Source organism: Hevea brasiliensis, unplaced genomic scaffold (assembly GCF_030052815.1).
Source record: "Hevea brasiliensis isolate MT/VB/25A 57/8 unplaced genomic scaffold, ASM3005281v1 Scaf1, whole genome shotgun sequence".
Lineage (NCBI taxonomy): Eukaryota > Viridiplantae > Streptophyta > Magnoliopsida > Malpighiales > Euphorbiaceae > Hevea > Hevea brasiliensis.
The window spans coordinates 9,140,407-9,161,179 of NW_026614585.1; the positions used below are offsets into that span (position 1 = coordinate 9,140,407).

At 32.2% G+C, this 20,773-nt stretch overlaps 1 protein-coding gene across 1 annotated transcript; it reads left to right on the forward strand.

Annotated features, from left to right (window-relative positions):
* Positions 1 to 6,667: 6,667 nt before the first annotated feature.
* On the forward strand, positions 6,668 to 19,425 carry LOC110644112 (protein DETOXIFICATION 46, chloroplastic). The gene is made up of 14 exons (XM_021796737.2): positions 6,668 to 7,217; positions 7,305 to 7,399; positions 7,727 to 7,835; positions 7,993 to 8,048; positions 8,666 to 8,721; positions 11,425 to 11,563; positions 11,702 to 11,839; positions 11,918 to 11,986; positions 12,078 to 12,188; positions 12,394 to 12,522; positions 12,821 to 12,898; positions 18,622 to 18,693; positions 18,783 to 18,845; positions 18,937 to 19,425. The coding sequence occupies exons 1-14, from the start codon at positions 6,761 to 6,763 to the stop codon at positions 19,036 to 19,038; spliced, it is 1,674 nt and encodes a 557-aa protein (XP_021652429.2). The 5' UTR covers positions 6,668 to 6,760; the 3' UTR covers positions 19,039 to 19,425.
* The last annotated feature ends 1,348 nt before the right edge of the window (positions 19,426 to 20,773 follow it).

Consider the following 20,773-nt stretch of genomic DNA (forward strand, 5'->3'; position numbering starts at 1 on the left):
GTTAAGGTGGATGGGTGGTCATACTAAATTAGATAAAGTCTGTAATAAGAGTATTAAAGAAAAGATAGGATTGGTGCCAATTGAGGATAAGTTAAGATAAGGGAGATTAAGGTAGTTTGGTTATGTGAAGCATAGACATACGGAGACTCCAGTTAGACAAGTAGAGCACATTAGATTAGAGAGTAGAAAAAAAAAAGGTAAACCTAAACTAAATTAGAGGAGAGTAGTACAACATGACCTAGAAGTATTATACATTTCCAAGGATTTAACTGTAACACTCCTAATTTTTAAAATAATTATTTTATGGATAGATATTAATATTTTATTTTATTTAAATTTTAGAAAATTATTTGAAATTTTTTGGATTTTAGAAATTGGGTTCGATTTTCTGAAAATATAAAACTTTGATGATTTTTAAAAATTAATTTAAAGACCACGTGGCAAAACTAAAAATATATTTGGACTCTACGAATTTTTTTGAGTTTTCTAGAATTTTTTCGAAAATTTTGGACCTCGTTTTTGGTCCCAAGGCAGAGTAAAAATTTAAAATTTTGTATCCTGAATCGGACTGGCCGAATCGAACCAGATTGGATCGGACGGGCCCATTTCCTTTTCTTCTTCCCTCTGCGCATGCCCGACACACACACTCTCTCTCTCTCGTTTTCTCTCGCCTCTATCCTCCTCTCGCCGCCCCACCGCCGCCCCAGCCTTCCTATCTCGCCGACCCGCTGCCCCAGCCCGTCCCCCTCGCCGGCCATTGCCTGAGGCGCCGAGAAAACTTGCCTAAAGACACACCAATGTGCAGCGCGCCGATTCGGCTTCTCAGGCTGATTCCGGCCAATCCGGTCACCAACTGGACCGGGTCTTGTGCCAAACCTCATCTACACCTCGAGAGCTTTTCATAAACAACAAGAACACCAAAATCCATTGAGCGGTTTGGCCAATTTTGGTCCAGAAAGTTTTACCCCATTTCTACTTTTGGGCTAAATTTCTCGCAAAACGTGAACCCCACGAGAAAACCGAGAGTACCGGAGTGCTCCACTCGTCGAGAGCTTCGCAGCAATACCAATTTCAAAAATTTTCGACATAGTTTTAACTTCGTAGTATTTTTCTGAGCACTAAATGAGCTTAGAAAATTCCATAAAAATTATATATTAACCCCTATGTTGTGAGCTTTGTGTAGGTACCTTCAATTCGGGGAAATTTAACGGTTGCCCGGGTCTGTAAATTTCGAGCCAGGCAGACAGACTACCAAAAAAGTCTTAGAATTGGGTCGAGATTTTGGCTAACTCACCGTTGTCAGATGTCCCGAGTGCGTTCCCGAGGTCGGAATCGACATAGGTAAACCCGAACCTTACTTTTTCTTAATTATCTAGTGCTTGAATTGGATTAAAAATCCATAAAATATTCATGGTAACTTAGAAAGTTATAATTCCTTTTACATTAACTTAATAATAATGCTAAGGACCGCGGGGTAAAATTTTAGAATTTTTAGAACTTATTTGAGTAGTTTTTGCAAAAGGGTTAATTATAAGGACTAAACTATAATTTTTCATATTGTGATTGTTGACTGTTTTGATGGGCCCAGAAGGGTCTATGTGATATGATTGAGTTGTGGGTATGTGGTTTGTGGATATAGAAATGCGTTTTAAGCCCTTTTGCAGGTTGGGAAGGTCCTAAGTATAGGAGAGACTCTGCCAGATTTTCGGCACGACTTAGAACATCTTTGGTCTTTTTTTAGTTTGTATTGAGTCAAATGTATTAAATAATAGTAATAAAATTATCTGGTGAGCCGGGACAGCCTTCCTCCTCTACCCAACTGCCACAGTGACTTCGGTTAAGTCTGTGAGTAAAATATTAATTTTAATAGTAATTTCAATATTATTATATGTTCAAGCATACCCATGCATCACTTATAAATATGTATCTATGTAGTTAAATACTAGGCACATTTTATATTGTATTCATAATTGTTGAAGTGCCATGGATGTTGTTTGTGGTAATTTGGAGCAGTATGTGTGCGTGGCGTGCATATGGTATGGTATTGAATATGGATAGGATGGGTAGACACGGCTTGAGAGACACTCGCTAGGACCCGGTCCTTCGGGGTAGACACGGCTTGAGAGACACTCGCTGGGACCCCGCATTTGGTTTATTAAGCGAAAGTCCGACTTGAGAGACACTCGCTGGCAGAGGTTGGATTAAGAGGGCTGTATAGGGGATCAACTCCCATATATGTATTGTTTGACAGTGTTGGGTGTGTGAGTGCTCTAAATTGCCTTTTTGTTGTTATAATATGAAAATTATGACGATGTTGCATTTCACTCCACAGGGTGCATTAGCTTTAGATAGCTATAGAGATTATGGTTAAAATTGATATTTTACTCTCTGAGTCGAACGCTCACTCCTGTTCATCTATTTTTCCAAGCTATAGGAGGATTATTTGTTGTGGCTAACTTGCTCTTCTTCTTCGCAGGTCCATTAATAGTATTTAATGTATTTTGTATAATTGAGTTAAATTTTAGACTCCGCATGTGTTAGAAGCACTTATTTTTATTTTGGGCCTGTATTATAAAAGTTATGTTAGACCTGTAAAATTATTAACTATATGCATGATGGGATTGGATGAGGGAGCTGAGCTCTCATTTGAGTTATGACATTTTGATTATGTGGAGGGTGAGCTGAGCTCCCCAATTTATTATATATTGTGTTTACAGGTTATGCGAGTTAAAAACTCCCCGTTAAATGGTCCATTTTATGGCCGGACTTTGTTCGGTTGAATTCTTGAAATTGAGCTCAAATGGGCCTCAGAGTTGGGTTAAGGAATAGTTAGGCTTACTACGGGCCTTGGGGGCTTTAGGCTGGCCCAGGTCCTAATGTCGGTCCGGCCCATAGGTTGAGTCGTGACATTAACCCAAAATCGTTTAAAATGGAGAAAGAGAATCTATATAGCTGACTCCAAATTTTTGGGATAAAGGCTCAGTTGAGTTGAATTGCGTATAATGCATTAGACTAATCTATAATGGCTCAAAAATTCAGCTTCTGCTGTTTTTTAAGATTGTTATTAACACCCTGCCTAGTTCTTGCGTTGCTTAAGTGTTCAGGGTTATATTGTGCACAGAGAAATGCAATTAGATAAGTCATTTCAGGAACTTGTATTCCAAGATCTCTAGCATCTAAAGACCTATTTCATTGTGCCGGCAGGACAAGACTTCGAGTTCATCAGCTTATCAATGGTGGCTGCTTTTCACTGATTGCTCTTCTATTATTGGTTAAGACTTACTTCTTTGCTCTCTATTTGTTAATGTAGAGGGTATTTATCTTAATTTATAAAATGATTAAGCTCTAAAAATAAGCTGACCTATTTGTTTATAATAATTTTTTAATTTATAAGTTGAGCTTGTAAGTTAAAAAAAAAAACTAGGGATCTAACTTTTAATTTTGATTTTCTGTGCTTATAAGTTAATTTGATCAAGTATTTTCACTATGTTATCCTCATTTAATTTTTAAAATTTTATTATAAATATCATTTTTAGTCATTTTAATAGTAAATGTGATTATAAGCTATTTTCTACAAAATACATTAACTGTTTTCCCATTATTTATAAGCATTTTTAATTCAATACGTAACTACTTAAAATCTTTAATACTTATATGTTCAAATTAACTTATAAGTACTAGGCTAATTTTCATAAATTAAGGAAAATGTCCCCTTAATACTCTTTCTAATTAATATTAATCCCCATTTTTCCTGTGACCAGCTTGTAAGCAGCAGAGAATATAGTCTGCTAGGCTGCTGGTGTGCACTAATAGCATTCCAATGGGTAAGAAACTAACCACCCCATTCATTGGTGAAACTTGATGAAACATGGAAAATAAGAACATAACGAGCTTATCTATATATAAATATAATAAAATTGGTCTCTAAAAAATTATTGATAAGTGGCTTTTTATATTATTAACATAGTGTTGGTTTATATTGTCAACATGACTTTCTTAAATTTCTTAATATGTACATATACTAGCAAAATCCTATGATTTGTACATGGTTATTATTAATGTTTTGTTTTACATTTAATTTTTTAATTATATTTTATATATTTTCAATATTTATACTTAAATATATTTTAAAATGAATTTATGTATATTAATTAAATTTCTCATGTAAATAATTTTAAAAAATAAACTTTTTAATTTTTGTATTGAGTAATAGTAACAATAATAAAGTGGCATTCATAAATTATAAAATTAAATAGTATTTAAAAATTTTATTTTTTCAGATTGTATTTATTTTTTATATACTTAAATTTTTATGCTTTGTATAGTAAATCAATAATTTATTTTATATATTTAATTTCAATTATTATGTTATTTAAATATATATTAACATATTTAACATATATTTTTTTATTTTTTAATTAATTACTCCATATCTTATTTTTATAACCTATTTTATCTATATCAAAAATATATTCACTAAAAATAGCATGCTCAAGAAAAGAAAATATGATTATTTGAAATGTAAAACGATACTAAAATAATTATTAATCTTTAATTTTTTGTTTTTAATTTTCTTTTGAGATTAATTTTAGGTTAATTATAGTATATGATAATCCTTATACAAACAAGAAATCAATTTTTTTAAATTAATAAAAGTAAGAAAAATAATTAAATAAGATTTATATATATATAATTAAAGAAAATACTTTCTATATGAATGAAAATTAATTTATTAATTAAGAAAATAAACGAAATCAACTAAGAACAGTTGAGGAATTGTCAATTAAAATGGGTGAAAATTAATTTATTAATTAAGAAAGCAAAATAAATTAGCTGAAATTAGTTGAAAAATTTCCTATTAAAAAGGGCAAAAAATAATTTTTTTAATTAAGAAAGAAAAATTAATTAAAAATAATTGAGTAATTTCTTACAAAAGTGAATGGAGATTTTTCATTAATTGTTGTATAAAAGGTAATAAATATGAAATTTCTTATTAATTTTTATAATAATTAACATAATATTATTTTGACAAATCAATATCTTTTCATAAAATGCCATGTGGTAATATTAAAAAAGAAATTGCTTGCTTTATACATATAGATAGATATATTTAAACCACCTAGCCATTTGTATTCACTTTTATTAATTACTACTTTTATCCATTTTTAATTATTGCTTTCAAATTTTTCTTTTATTTAAAATTATCTATCACATTTAGACAATTAAAGAGTATTAAGTATTATTTTTTTAATTTTATCCTTTATTTTTACTAGATATTATAAGAAAAAAAATTATATAATTTTTTATGTGAAATAAACAGTAATTTCGTAAATTATTAATATGTTTTTATAAAAATAAAATTATTTAATTATTTATTTAATCACTATATAAAATCTAAATGTGACAAATAAAAATAGATAGAGGGAACATGTTATGTATATATTTTTTTTTCATGTGTTAAAGTTTTTAATAAATTATGACCCTTGATAATATTAATATAAATTATAAAAAACTCTTTGAATTATATCTCATTTAAATATTTTATTTTTATTATAATGAGTGCATTAATTCATTTGAAGTAATTTAATTTTTTTATAATTACAAAATGACTTTTTAAAATTTAAGTATTGATTAAAAAGAGGAGCTTTATGTAAATTAGATATTTTTTATTGTCATTCTAAATAAAAAGTTTTGTCCATTTCTCTTTAAATATAATTTTCCTTTTGAAAAAAATCTAAACATTTAATTAAAATTGAAAGATAAGAAATACATTGTTATTTTTTTATTTTATATATACATATATAAAAGATTTTTTAAAGTAGTTTTATATTTATTTATTATATTTCTCATAAATATATACAAGAAATTTATCTATACATTAAATTTTCTTACAACACTCTAATTTTTTTTTATTTGAATTATATATATTTTTAGTGCACTTTTTTTATTTCAAATTTATTTAAAATGTTAGATAATTTTCAAAATTATAATTTTTATTTATACTTTATTAAAATTCTTTTAATATGCGCACAACGTGTGGGCTTTTAATTGGTTGATAGATAATGTCATTCTTGATCCTTTGATATTACGAGTACTTGCTTTATCATGTGATTTTATTATTTTATTTTTAAATTTTATTCTTATTAGAATTTTTATTATTAATGAATTGAATCAAATTAAGTATTTATTTAGTATTAAATTAAAAGATTAAAATTAAAAAATTATTTTAAATGTTATTAAAAAATAATTTATAAAAAAATTATTTATTATTTTAATATTATTATAATTAAAATTTATTAAATTTAATTTTAAATTATTTTTAAATATTCTCCAATAATAACTCTAATAATAATATTAAATAAGATCTAAATTTATAAAGAAACTGAACTGAAGTGATTCAATTCACTATGTTCCTTTGATTTGAGATTATCAATTTTTTTAGTAAATATTAAAATTTATATAATTTATTATTTTAAAAAATAAATATAAATTTTTTATATAAAATAAATTATGGACCGTTAAAATTGAAGTATCTACACGCCACGAAGACAAAAAGGGTATGCGAATCCAATGGCTCAGAATCATCCAAGAGACATCTGAAATCTGGACATCGACAGTTTTTGGACGTTATCGGTTACCGGTGAGTGTACGAAAAAGCGAACCAAACTGCAAGCCAACCCAAACACGCCACGATTCTCTATTTGGCTCCTTTTTCTGGAACCTCTTTCAAATTCAATTAAAAAATTTGGAGCTCAAAAGAATGCAAATCAAAACCCTAGCTCATCGTCCTCCTCTAATTTCTCGTCAAAAGCCTAATTTCAGGCATTATTATTCTCAATCTCCCCTGCATTTTCTGACGCATCAAACCCACAGCTATCATTTTCCTTCATGTGTACACCTTTCTGCACCAAAGTATCGCAGAAATCGACTTATGCGCCATTCCATTAGCCCGACCCAAGATGTAGTTGATAATAACCGGGAAATGGATAGCGAAAATGATAGTGAAATTGCTTCCGTATCGTCATTTCAAGAAGGAGAGGAGATAGAAGCGGAGGTTAAAACAGAGGCATTAGAGAATCAGACTATATGGAACCAAACGAGGGAGATTATGATGTTTACAGGGCCTGCTACGGGGCTTTGGTTATGTGGGCCGTTGATGAGTCTCATTGATACTGCAGTTATCGGTCAGGGAAGCTCCATTGAGCTTGCTGCTTTGGGTAACATTTTTTCCATTTTTTCGGAAAATTTTATTCGAGTAAATATTTCCATTGTAAGCTGGTTTAAGTGTGGTTTTTGATGGGCAGGACCTGGAACGGTGGTTTGTGATTATATAAGTTATGTGTTCATGTTCCTTTCAGTTGCCACTTCAAATTTGGTTGCCACTTCCCTTGCCAGACGGGTTAGTTAACTGATATTGCTTAATTAAATCTTCATTGCAAGTGCGAAAACATTTTTAGGATGCAATTGTGAAAAGTTAAAATGAAGATATGCACAGCTCAGGGATGAGACCGGAGGTTTATTATTTCTTGAGGTTGCCAATTCCTACTCTGCCAGTACTTCATTGTTTTTGCTGTCAGTACTGCACCATTTACCATTTCTATTTTTCAGGCTAGCCATGCCTTTTTTTTATGTGCTGTGAACTGTGTGGTGGACATTTGTCTTCTCACTTACTAATTGCTCTACTAAGTTTTGAGCTGCATTAGGTGACTATATAATATTCATGCAGGATAATAATGAAGTGCAGCATCAAATATCTATCCTTCTTTTTGTTGGTTTGGCTTGCGGCATCTTGATGTTTTTGTTTACAAGATACTTTGGTTCATGGGCATTAACTGGTAATAAAGACTGGTAGAGCTTTTCATTATTTTCACATTGCAGAAAGATGGAGTTTCTTGTTCTTGTGTGCCAGTGAGTCATTTGTGCTTCTCACAATGCATTAGATTATTTGAATAACTAAGCAAATGGTTGTTTTGCTTTTCTTGTATCTTTCAGCTTTTACAGGACCAAAAAATGTACATATTGTACCTGCAGCAAATACATATGTTCAGGTTCATGCTCGTCTTTATAAGTCCTTCGTGTGTCCAAATTCTTTTTTTACACCTAATATTAATTCTCCAAAGAGAAAACAGTAACATTATTGAAGCATTCCAAATTTCTCTTTGTTGTTTTTATATTTTTTGATAATCATTTGGATGTGCATATCTTCAGTACTAAAGCCTTATTAGTGGGCAAGCTATGGTGATGGAAATCTTCTTCTTCTCATTGCTCATGCCTCATGGTCATCATATGGAAATTGACACTTATATATTTGGCCATATAGTCTATCTATCAGGTTAAATTGTTTCACTACCAGTTGAGAAAATGTCATGTGCACAACATTTAATCTTTTTGTACCTATAATGTTGAGATTGTCCATTGATGCATCTCTACATCATAGTAAGTTGGGCCCAGAAGAGCAAATATACTAGTTTTTTCATGTCTTTTCCAGGAGTATTGATTGTCTATAATTCTTCAAAATACTTGATTGATATGACAACCATCTACTTGATTTTATTCTTTTATACTAATTGAAAGGATACTTGTCCTTGTCAATTATTGTAGATTATACTCTAATTTCATTGTTTCAATAACTTTTAATGGAACAGATTTTTTCCCCTTTTGGCAGATCCGAGGCTATGCATGGCCTGCAGTTATTGTTGGATGGGTTGCTCAGAGTGCAAGGTGAAACTATACTGTGTTTTAGGCTATATTTCTTCCATACTTTGTGAACTTAATGATCAACAGTGCATTGGTTGAGTTATTTTATCCCAGGATCTTTTATCATATTTTGTTTTATGTTCTCCTTGGTTAGCTATGAACCATCATCTGTGTTAGAAGTGTAAGTTTGATTTTTATATATCTAATGCCGACATGGTGCTGTTCATTGTTCCTTCTTGTCACAAGAATTTTTTTGAACAGGTATAAACTCTCTCTCTCTCTCTCTCTCTCTCTCTCAGTGTGAATAAGATGCTGGAGCTACTTTATCAGAAAGCCTTTTTGTGGAGTTCTCCTTGATGATTTTGAACAAATTGTACAACTTAGCATTTATGATTTCAAAAGTAGGATGCACCAACCTAGGGTATATTTGTTATGACTAAGTAGTAAATGATATAAATAGCCCTTTGCATTGTAATTGATAGGCATTCATCAAATCAATAATACAACAATTATTTCCTCTCTCTAATTCTTCTCTCTCTCTCTCTCTCTCTCTCTCCCTCCTTCTAATTCTAGTGTTATGGTGTTTTTAGATTGTGCTATGTAACAAATTGGTATAAGAGCTGTTAGATAAGTGGGCAACATTTATGCCAGATTACTCTTCCCAAATACCAGGTTCCTCCTGTTCCACTCTCTTCCGCTCTTCTTTCCTCTAATTCTTCTTCTTCTTCTCTGAGATTTTTACCTTCTCTTTATTCTTCTTCTCCTCTTCTTCTTCTTCCTTTCCCTAATTCTTCTCCCTTTCTCCATGACAATCTTCCCTTCTTCCTCTATTTCTTCTTCCTTCTTCTCTAAAATTTCTTCCATTTTTTCCATCTATTTCTTCTTCCTTCTTTCTTCTTCCCGTCAGTTCTTTTCTTTAATGTACAAACCCTAGAATTAGGGTTTTGTTGGGAATTCGTATTTTCTTTAATTTCTTGAAATCTTCTTTCTTCCTCAAAATTTTTGCTTTCCAAGAATCAGATCTCTATTCTTTCTTGATTTTCTTTGTTTCTTGAAGTTCTTGAAACTCCATATTATACTGAAACCCTATTCTTGAACTTCTTGGGATTTATTGCATTACTGTCGCAATAAAGACTAGTCTATGGGGTCTGTGGTGGTTAGTTCTGAGTTGGTTAGGGTTGCCGAATTGGAAGAAAGAATTAGGGTTATGCAAGAGAATGTGGGTGGGAAATTTAATTCAATAGAGGAAAGATTTAATGTGCTGGAAGGGAAATTGGACCGATTCTCTGCTGATAACAATGCATTGAGGGAGGATTTGAGATCTTTCATGAGTACATTCATAAAGGAGAAAGGGAAGGAGGTCTCTACTGCGGATAAATTGGATCCAGTCTCTGTTGATAACAATGCATTGAGGGAGGATTTGAGATCTTTCATGAATAAATTTGTAAAGCAAAAAGGCAAGGAGATCTCTACTGAGGATATTGGAGTTAGGGGAGCCGAAAGAAGTGGTTTGTTAATATTTCCAAAGGATCTGGCTAATCCACAAATGAAAGATCAAAGCAATATTGATAATATTGCTACTTTTGAAGAATTTCTGGGTGCAGAATCCAAAACCCTTGGAGCTGATGAAGACATGAGAGGTCACCAAGGAAAATTTCAGCAAAAAATAGAGGAAGAACCAGAGGAATTTCTTGAGGATGATTGTGGAATGTTTTCTCAAATCTAAGAAGCAATTGACATTGATTTTGAGATTAAAGATGTTGATGAACAGAATTTTAAAGAAAGAAATTCAGAATCTCTTGAGCATTGTGTTGTGAAGAAAGTCCAAAATTTATGTAATGGCCTTCAGCATATGTTAATTAGCCAGGATGAGGTTCTTGTTGCTGGAGTTCGAGAAATGGAATGGGATGCTATTGAATTGCCTTTTCACTTCATGAAAAATTGCTCGTCATAGGAAAACCTTGCTGGACAATGCAATTTCTTGGAGCAATGGAGATGAATTGATCTTACCAATTCAAGAGGATCATGATTATAAGTTTTTTTCTTGTGTATTCCTAATTTCCATGGAAGATAAATGGGAGAAATCAAGAAGGTTGAAGAAGAAATTAATCTTGAAGGTAGCTGCCTCCGTAATTCTTATGGAATATGAATTTGAAAGATGGAGAAGGCAGAGAAAGAAAGGCAAATATGAAGGAAGAAAGTCCAGTTTCAGCATATTAGTTTTGAACATTACAATTCATTACAAGACGTAGTAGTAGCAGGTGGTCTATAATTGCAATATGTTTTTGCTCATTGTTGTTCCTTTATTCATTCTTGAGGACAAGAATGATTTTAAGAGGTGGTGAATGTTATGACTAAGCAGTTAGTGAATGATATAAATAGCCCTTTCCATTGTAATTGATAGGTATTCATCAAATCAATAATACAACTATTATTTCCTCTCTCTAATTCTTCTCTCTCTCTCTCTCTCTCTCTCTCTCTTCTTCTTCTTCTAATTTTGGTGTTATGGTGTTCTGAGATTCTGCTATGTAACAATATTATCTTAAATGTATCTCAAACAATTAAGAGTGGTAATTTTATATCTGCCCAAATTCATTTTCTTATTTTAACTTTATCTATTGCCCTCTGGTCTCTAAGTGTCATTCCTTATTGCTAAGTTTTGTGAAAATTTGAACTATCAATACTTAACGTTTCACTTACATTTTTTTTTTTTGGTGTGTTTTCCAGTCTTGGAATGAAAGATTCCTGGGGACCTCTGAAGGCTTTGGCAGTTTCTAGTATTTTAAATGGTGTTGGTGATGTAGTTCTCTGCAGCTTTTTAGGTTACGGGATTGCTGGTGCTGCATGGGCAACAATGGTGTCTCAAGTATGCTTGTTGCTTAATATTCCTTGTTTATAGCATAAATGACTTTATGTTGTGTTTTTATTCATATGTTATGAGTGTATCCAAAATGGCATATACTTTCTTTCTTTTAAGGTTTCCTCTTACCTACATATGCTCTAGGTTGTTGCAGCTTATATGATGATTGAAGCTCTGAACAAGAAAGGATACAATGCATATGCTTTCTCTGTTCCAACACTTAATGAACTTTTGACAATAGTTGGGCTTGCAGCTCCAGTGTTTGTAACAATGATGTCAAAGGTAAAATTTCTGCTTGATTCCATGCCTTTATCTGGTCAAATGTTCTTTGTTTCTTAATATGAAACTTTAATGTTTTAGGTTGTGTTCTACTCGCTCATTATATATTTTGCTACATCTATGGGTACATATTCTGTGGCTGCTCATCAGGTAAGATATACTCATGCTTGTAGTTTCAGTTTCACCCTTTCTGAAACAAACTGAAGATGGTAGACATTTACAACTAAAGTATTCACTCTAGGTCATGATTCAAACGTACAGCATGTGTACAGTATGGGGTGAGCCTCTTTCTCAAACTGCACAGTCATTTATGCCTGAGTTGATATACGGTGCCAATCGAAGTTTGGCAAAGGTGAGCAAAGTTATAGACCCATAACAGTTGAAGCACTTCATACTACATTCATGTTATATCCAGAGAGATTTGATAGGTTCTGATGGGAATAGAACTACTTCTCCCCGTCTCATTGGTATCCTGGAATGCATGGTAGATAATTTATAGTCCCAGAGTTGGAAGTTCTGTTTCTTAGTGTTCTAAAAAGATCTATAATATGAAACAGGCTCGGACGTTACTAAAGTCACTAGTGATGGTTGGAGCTACACTTGGATTGGTTTTAGGTGTGATTGGAACATGCGTTCCTTGGTTGTACCCAAATCTCTTTACACCTGATCAAAATGTTGTGCGGGAGGTTAGCTCTTCTTTTTGCACTTCTATTTTCCTTTTTCACTCATTTTTTGGGAGAATTTTTTTGTCGTATTTTGGTATTGTAAGGGACCAGTTTTATTGTTCTGTTCTCCTTGAAATTAATTTTTCTTTTTTGTTTACATTATATATCACGCATTTTCTTGTGCTCCTAAGTTTTGGTGGAGGAACTGGATAGTAGAAGTTGCAAATTGTTTATGAATGAAAATATTATTTTCAGTCTTTTTGTAATGATGTGAATTTTAAGAATTGGTTTCTTGATATTAAACCTTATGTCCATGCAGATGCACAAAGTGCTTTTACCATACTTCATGGCGTTGGCTATTACATCTAGCACTCATAGCCTTGAAGGGACGCTGATGGTATGTCCAGTTTGACTTAACATTGAATGTGTTCCATAAATTCTTTTACGAGTGATAGTGCAATAGCCAACATATACCAATTTTGCTGGATCAAACATGAGTAGAACGTTTATGTAGACATGGTAACTGGATAAGGGATTTCTGCCCTACCCAAGCTAGTAGCAACGCAGGGATGAGCTTAGACCACTTGATATACCATTTATTAGCCATTCTATTTCTTATCTTTCTCAAATATTAACCAATAGTATTAAAAAAATTTAATATATCTGAATATATAGTTTTAGTGATAAGAATATAATATTTTTCTTTAAGATTATAATTTAAAAAAAAAAAAACTATTTCCTTTGTTTAATGATAATATTAATAAGAAATAGAATTTTAAATGAGTATACAAGTGCTGCCACATTGACATCTCTACTTTAATTAGTTCACAAAAATGTGATGGAACAGAACTTGAGTCTCTACTCTCTTGTATATGGACTCCCATTTTGCTTTTCTGTGATAGGTGCAGATACTTGCAGAAAGATGCTCTATGATAAATTATCCCTAATCAAGAGGTTAAGAAAATCATAGATGATTAGGGAGACTTCTCTTGTGATGTGTTACCTCCTCTATAGGCATTAGATTTTCCTTCAGAAGTTCTTTTCAGCCATTTACAGGGCCTCTTTATCACACAAGGGAGAACAAAAGTCACAATACTAAATAAAACAAATTAGAATAAAATAAAAGAAAGCAGAAAAAAGGGAATGAGATCCTGCTGTGTTTGTGCAGTCAGAGTCAGAAGGACTAGGTGTAATTTGATTATAAGATCTGCTTGGCACGGTACATAATGTTGTTGAATGAATGAAAAGTTACTGATTCCTTTTAATATAATAATAATAATTATGTTAAGAAGGATTCTTGGAGAAAAGAGTTTTTTTTTTTTATTTAAATATGTATTTGCCTTGTACAGTCTTCCTATTTATATATGATAGTCCTGAATACAAATCAAGTCTAAATATTCTTGGAAACTAATAAAAGAGGAAGATAACTACAAGAAGAAAAGAAGAAATACAATACAATACAATTCCTTTTGATTTAGGGATTTACAATCTATTAGGATTCCAACACTCTCCCTCAAGTTAGTTCATGTATGTTACATATGCCCAACTTGCAAACTAAAGTATGAAATATCTTGCTGTTTAAACCTTTAGTAAACACATCGGCCGCTTGTTCTTTGAAAGTCACATGAGAGACACTTAAAGACGCATTAACTATTTTCTCCTTTATAAAGTATCAATCAATCTCTATATATTTGGTCCGATCATGTTGAACTGGATTATGAACTATACTAATAGCAACTTTATTGTCGCAGAATAAGGAAAAATTGTTTGTTTCTAATAATTGCATTTCCTCCATCAATTTTTGCAACCACAATAGCTCACATATACCCTGTGCTATGGCTCTATATTCTGCCTCTGCACTAGATCTTGCTTTACATTTTGCTTCTTACTTCTCCAAGTGACTAAATTGCCACTAATAAAGGTGCAATAACCTGATGTCGATCTACTATCATCGATAGATCCAGCCTAATATGCATTTGTAAATGCTTTTATTTGGAGATGGCCATGCTTTGAAAAAAGAAAGCCCTTTCCAGGTGCAGATTTTAAATACCTAAGAGTATGAAAGACAGTTTCTAAGTAAGATTTTCGAGGATCACGTGTATAGTGGCTCACAAGGCTTACAGCATAGGCTATGTCTGGAATAGCATGAGAGAGATAAATCAATCTCCCAACTAACCTATGATATTTTTCTATGTCAATTGCCTCCCCAATTTCAGCTTGTAGCTTGTGATTAGCTTCAATAGGAGATTCTGTCGGTTTTCAGCCCAACATGCTTGTCTCATCTAAGAGGTATAATACATACTTCCTTTGGGAAATAAAAATCCCTCTGTCTGATCTAGCAACTTCTATTCCAAGTAAGTACCTTAATCTATCCAAGTCTTTAATCTCAAATTCTTGAGCCAATCGCTCCTTTAGATGAGCAATCTCTTCTTTGTCATCACTATATCATCAACATAAATAATGAGCAGTGTGATCTTACCTCTACGGTGTTTCATGAATAGGGTATGATTGAAATTGCTTTGATAGAATCCAAAGAAAATCATGGCCTTACTAAATCTATTAAACCATACTCTTGGTGACTGCTTTAAGCCATATAGTGCCTTTTTCAATGTATAGGCTTTTACTTTAGTCTTTTCACCCTCAAACCCTGGAGGGATCTCCATATATACTTCTTCCAAATCTCCATGCTGAAAAGTATTCTTCATATCAAACTGCTTTATGCTTTATAGTGAACACTCATTTACATCCAACCAGTTTTTTCCCCAGAGGAAGTGTAACAAGATCTCATGTCTCATTTTTTGCTGAAGCCTTCATCTCTTCTACCATAGCTGCCTTCCAATTTGGATCAAGGTATGCTTCCTTCCAATCCTATGGGATAGAAACAGTAGAAACAGACAAGATAAAAGCTCTGTAGGAAGGAGATAAAAAATTATAGGAAACAAACTTGGATATAGGATGTTTAATGCAAGTCCTAACTTATTTTCTAAGAGCAATGGGTATATCAAGGTTATCAACAGAAGTATTAGAATGAGTATCAGAAGAAGGAGACTCACCACATAATTCTTTAGGCTCAGAATGTTCAACTGTTGAATCCAAAGGTTTTGACTGATCAGTCATATCATGGTCAATGGCTGTATCTTTCTCAACATTTGACCTATGAACAAAGCAACACACCCAAAAACCTTTGGAGGAATAGTATATGAATTCTTGCCCTTGAAAAATTTCAGAGGACTCTTAAAGTTTAGTGTGTGAAGGGGCATTCAATTAATAAAATATGTTACAGAAAGAATAGCATCCCCTCAATATGATGTGGGAAGGTTCATTGTAAATATGAGTGATCACGCCACTTCAAGTAAATGCCTATTTTTCTTTTCAGATACTCCATTTTGTGCATTTGTATTCACCCAACTAGTTTGATGTAGGATTCATGAGACTCTAAATAAGACTGAAAGACTTTGTTCATATGCTCTATCCCATTGTTAGTTCTTAAAATTTTAACTTGTGCGTTAAACTGGGTACAAATCATTTTATGAAATTGCTGAAAATGAGAAAAAACTTCATATTTAGATCTCATCATATAAACCCAAGTCTGTCTAGTGCAATAGTCAATAAAAATGACAAATCATCTATAACTAGATAAAGAGGTTGTTTGAGCAAGACTCGATACATCGGAATGGATAGTCATAAAAGGAACGAAAACTTTATTATTTATTGAAGGATAAGAATTCATTGTGCGTTTGGCAAGTTCACAATCATCACAAACTAACATTGATTTGCATTGTCTAAACAAAATGGAATATAACTTTTCTAAGGTTGGAAAAGAAGGATGTCCTAATCTCCTATGCTATTGAATGATTTCCTAATAAGCTCTTATTGAATTTCCGACCAAAGCTTTGGGGTTTGAGAAGCCATTATTGTCATCTAGCAAATACAATCCATATTGCAATCTACCACTACCAACCATTTTCCCTGTTTTTAGTTCCTGAAACACACAATGGGTAGGAAAAAAAATTCAATTTTGCAATTAAGTGCTTTAGTAATGGAGCTAACAGATAAAAGGTTAATAGGAAAACTGGGCACATGCAAAACTGAAGCAAGATTTATAGTGGGAGTGCGTTCAACGGAACCTGTTTCAAAGATATTGGCTAAGGATCCGTCCGTTATGCGCACTTTTTCTTTTCCTGAACATGGAGAATAGATTATAAATTTATTTGAAGAGCCTGTCGTGTACTTGTTTGCTCTAGAATCTATAACCAAAGAGATTTTTCAATATTAGCAAAAAAAGCATTACCTGATTTAACAAAATTAGAAGAGGCAATTGTGGCAGTTTGAGATTCCAATTGTGACAGCAAATGCCTCAAGGACTATACTTCTTCATTGGAGAGGATTCCGGTGGTGGCAGTAGGAGCATTATTTTCAAAAAAATCCTCTATCTCATAAACATTTGCTTATGGTTTTGCTGAGCTCATCCGTTTACCTCCACGCCCTTTGGATGGGTGACCATGTAGCTTCCAACAATGTTCCTTTGTATGCTTTGATTTTTCACAGTAATCACAGTGTAAATGATCCTTATCTGATGGACCATTAAGAGGGACATGTAACTGTTCTTGGAAGGAAGTAGCTATTAATCCTGCCTTGTCAGTAGGTAAAGAGTAGATCATGACACTTCTACTGCTTTCCTCCTGCTGTATGTATGAATAAGTTTGCCTTAGAGAACGCATGAGATCCTTGCCAAGCACTTGGACTCTAATTATAGTCTATGTTTAACCCAGCAAGGAAGTTATAGATCTATTCTTTCTCAATTAATTTTTGGAATTTAACAGCATCAACAATACAAGTGGCTTGAAAGTCTTGGTAATAGTCTAGTTCTTGCCACAAATCACTCAGATCAGCAAAGTACTGAGCAATGATCATCTCTCCTTATTTCGTACTATGAATTTTGTTTCGAAGCTCATAGATCTGTGCATCATTGCCCATCTGAGAATAAGTTTGGAGACTGTATTCCAAATAGTTGCTGCACTGTTCAACAACAAATATCCATGGACTGTCTGAGGTTGCATCAAATTTATAAGCTAAGACATCACAAGAGAATTCTCTGATTCTCATTGACTATAAATGGTACTCTCAACTTTTGGTTTGTTTTATCCCCGATGACATATCCTTGCAATTCTCTAGCCCGAATGAACAACAAACAAGATCTTGACTGTGCAAGATAGTTAGTACTATCAAGCTTTACGGGATTGATTTGTAAAGAAAAATTGTCAGTCATAATACCCATCTTGATTTCTGAAATTTTTTTTCCCCTCAACCATTAGAAAAGGGAACAGTAGGATAACAATACCAAAAATGAAAAAAAAGATATAGCAGTATAGGCTCAAAAACAAATAGGTCCAGGTATCAAGGTGCAAACCAGGCGAGAGGAATAGGTTGGACAGAGGCGTGACGGTCAGAGGAGAACACTGGAAGAAGATTTGGCCAGAACAAGTTGCCGGAAGAGGGCCCACGCACTGGCACATGGAAGACTGCTGAGATCTTGTGTTGGTGTGAGAGGCCACGCGCTTTGTCGGACGGTGACGAGTGTTTGGTGACAGACCGATCGGAGGGTGGCTTCCTCCTAGGGTAGGCGATGACAACTCAATCTCCTTTTACAGGTCGTTTAGAAGCTTACCCACTTAGAAAATCTAGTTCCTTTCAAAAGCAAATTACACTACTAAAGGGTGGCTATGCTCCGATACCATGTTGAGAAGGATTCTTGGAGAAAAGAGTTTTTTTTTTTTTTTCAGTATATATTTGACTTGTACACTCTTCTTATTTATATACCACGGTCCTGAATATAAAAAAAGTCTAAATATTCTAAGAAACTAATAAAAGAGGATGATAACTACAAGAAGGAAAGAAGAAATATAATATAATACAATTCCTTTAATTTAGGGATTTACAATCTAGTCAGATTCCAACAAACAATAATAATAATAATAATAATAAAAGCTAATTGTACAAGCTAATGAATTGATATTTGTGTTGCTCAAACTTGCTTGGCCTAACACGCTTCACAAAGAGCCCGCGCGTAAGAATGTGCACAAATTCATATTAGCTTATAGAATATTTATGTTTGTGCAGGCTGGACGGGATCTCAAATTTCTTAGCCTGTCAATGACTGGATGCCTTTCTTTCGGTGCCCTTGTATTGATGGTAGATATCTATTTTTTGGTCACCTAGATTCTATTTCAATATTCTTTCCATTTCCCATGGCTTAGTAGCAGTCACTTTCTTGGTGCCAGCTTGTGAGCAGCAGAGGATGTGGTTTGGCTGGCTGCTGGTATGCACTTGTAGGATTTCAATGGGTAAGTCTTAACATCCCAGCAGCACATATATCATGTAGTTAAGCAATTTGTTTTTGAACTTATTCTAATTCATAAATTTTATTATTTTCAGTCACGATTTTTCCTAGCTCTCCAGCGACTTCTTTCTCCTGATGGCATACTGTACTCTGAAGACTTGAGCCGCTATAAAATTGAGAAGCTGAAAGATTCTTAGCTTAATACATGAGAGAACAGCACATAATCTTAACGTGTTACGACAGGAATCAAAATTTGTAGACCTAGGATCTGAGCTGCAAAATCAGCAGACACACCATTCCCATACTTCAGATATCAAATTATCGTTAGCATCAAAGAGGGTGCATGAAGTAACAATCTGCCCTGAAGCTGTAATGTGTTTTTCTTCACAGCTGTGAACACCTACCATATCAATTCTTGTAATTGTATATTGCTCTAATCATCAAAGATGTTTTCCCACGTGGGAATAATTTGAAGGAGCAGCAGCTTTTTTTTTTTTTTTTTTTTCATTTGAAACATACAGTCAAAGTGGTGTTATTTGTAGTAAACAGCATAAAATTTGGTTGATAACTTGGGTACTTTCTCACCTGATGGCTTAGGTTTTTGGATTGGATGAGCACTTTTTTTTTGTCAATAGGATGAGTACTTCTCACAGGCAGTATTAATAACTCGGGGATGCATCATATGGGATCTACTCTCGTCCCTAGAGAGTTGGATGATGTTCAGGGTTTTCTACCAGATGGGGATGACAGGAAAAATAATATACCAAAAAGGGGTTAATTTGAAGTTAATTACTAAAAAGAGATGAAATTGTAGTGAGTTAAAAGTTTGAGGGTGAGACTAATTATAATAGCATTTTGAGGTCGGAGGAGGCTGATTATAATTGCGTTTTGAAAGTGAACACTGTTATGAATAGCGTGCAGTTGATTTTAGTTAAAAATTATTAAATAAAATAATTAAAAAAATAAAAAAACTGGACAATCTTTATTTTTTTATTCATTGTTTTATTTTATATTTTTAAATAAAATGTAAATATTATTTTAATAGATAATGTTATAATAATTAATATTTTAGATCATAATATTTTTATTATAAAAAATTATTTTTTAATTTAAAAATAAATTAAATTTTAATTAAATAAAAAATTAAAATATAAAATATTATTAATTTTATTTTAATAATTACTTTCAAAAAATAATAAATGACTAAATATTAAATTAAATTTTAAATTAAATAAAAATTAAAATATAAAATATTGTTAATTTTATTTTAATAATTACTTTGAAAAAATAATTAATTATTAAATTTAAATGTTATTAATTTTTTAATAATTATTTTAAAAAATAAATTACTAATTGTAATAAAGCATTATTATTAATTTTTCTATTACAATATTAAATATGTTATTAATTATTATATTTTTATAAATAAGAAGTTTGTTAAAAATGATAAAAATATTAAATTTATTGAATAAATTAATGAAATTAAATAGATGAACTAAAATTGACATTTAAATGAAAATATTTGAATAATTTGTAAATTGATGAGTTTAATTATTTTTAATTATATATAATTGCTAAAATTGAAAACAATATGAAAAAATTATGATTAAATTGATAAAAATGAAATGTGTTAAGATTAGGGATAACAATAGGTAAAGTACTCACAAAAATCGCCTTACTCAAATTTGAAACTATTACAGATATTATTTCTCAAATCCAAATTCGTTGCAAGTCTGATTATATATTATTCAAATTTGTCTCATTAGGATTAAATCAAATCGATTACCCATAAATACTCAATTTGTTGCCACCCCTAATTAAATTGATAATTGACATAAAGATTTTAATTTTTTTTTATCATTTAGCCTAAAATTAATTAAACATATAGTAAATAAAATTAATATTAACTAAATACACACATTAATTGAGACA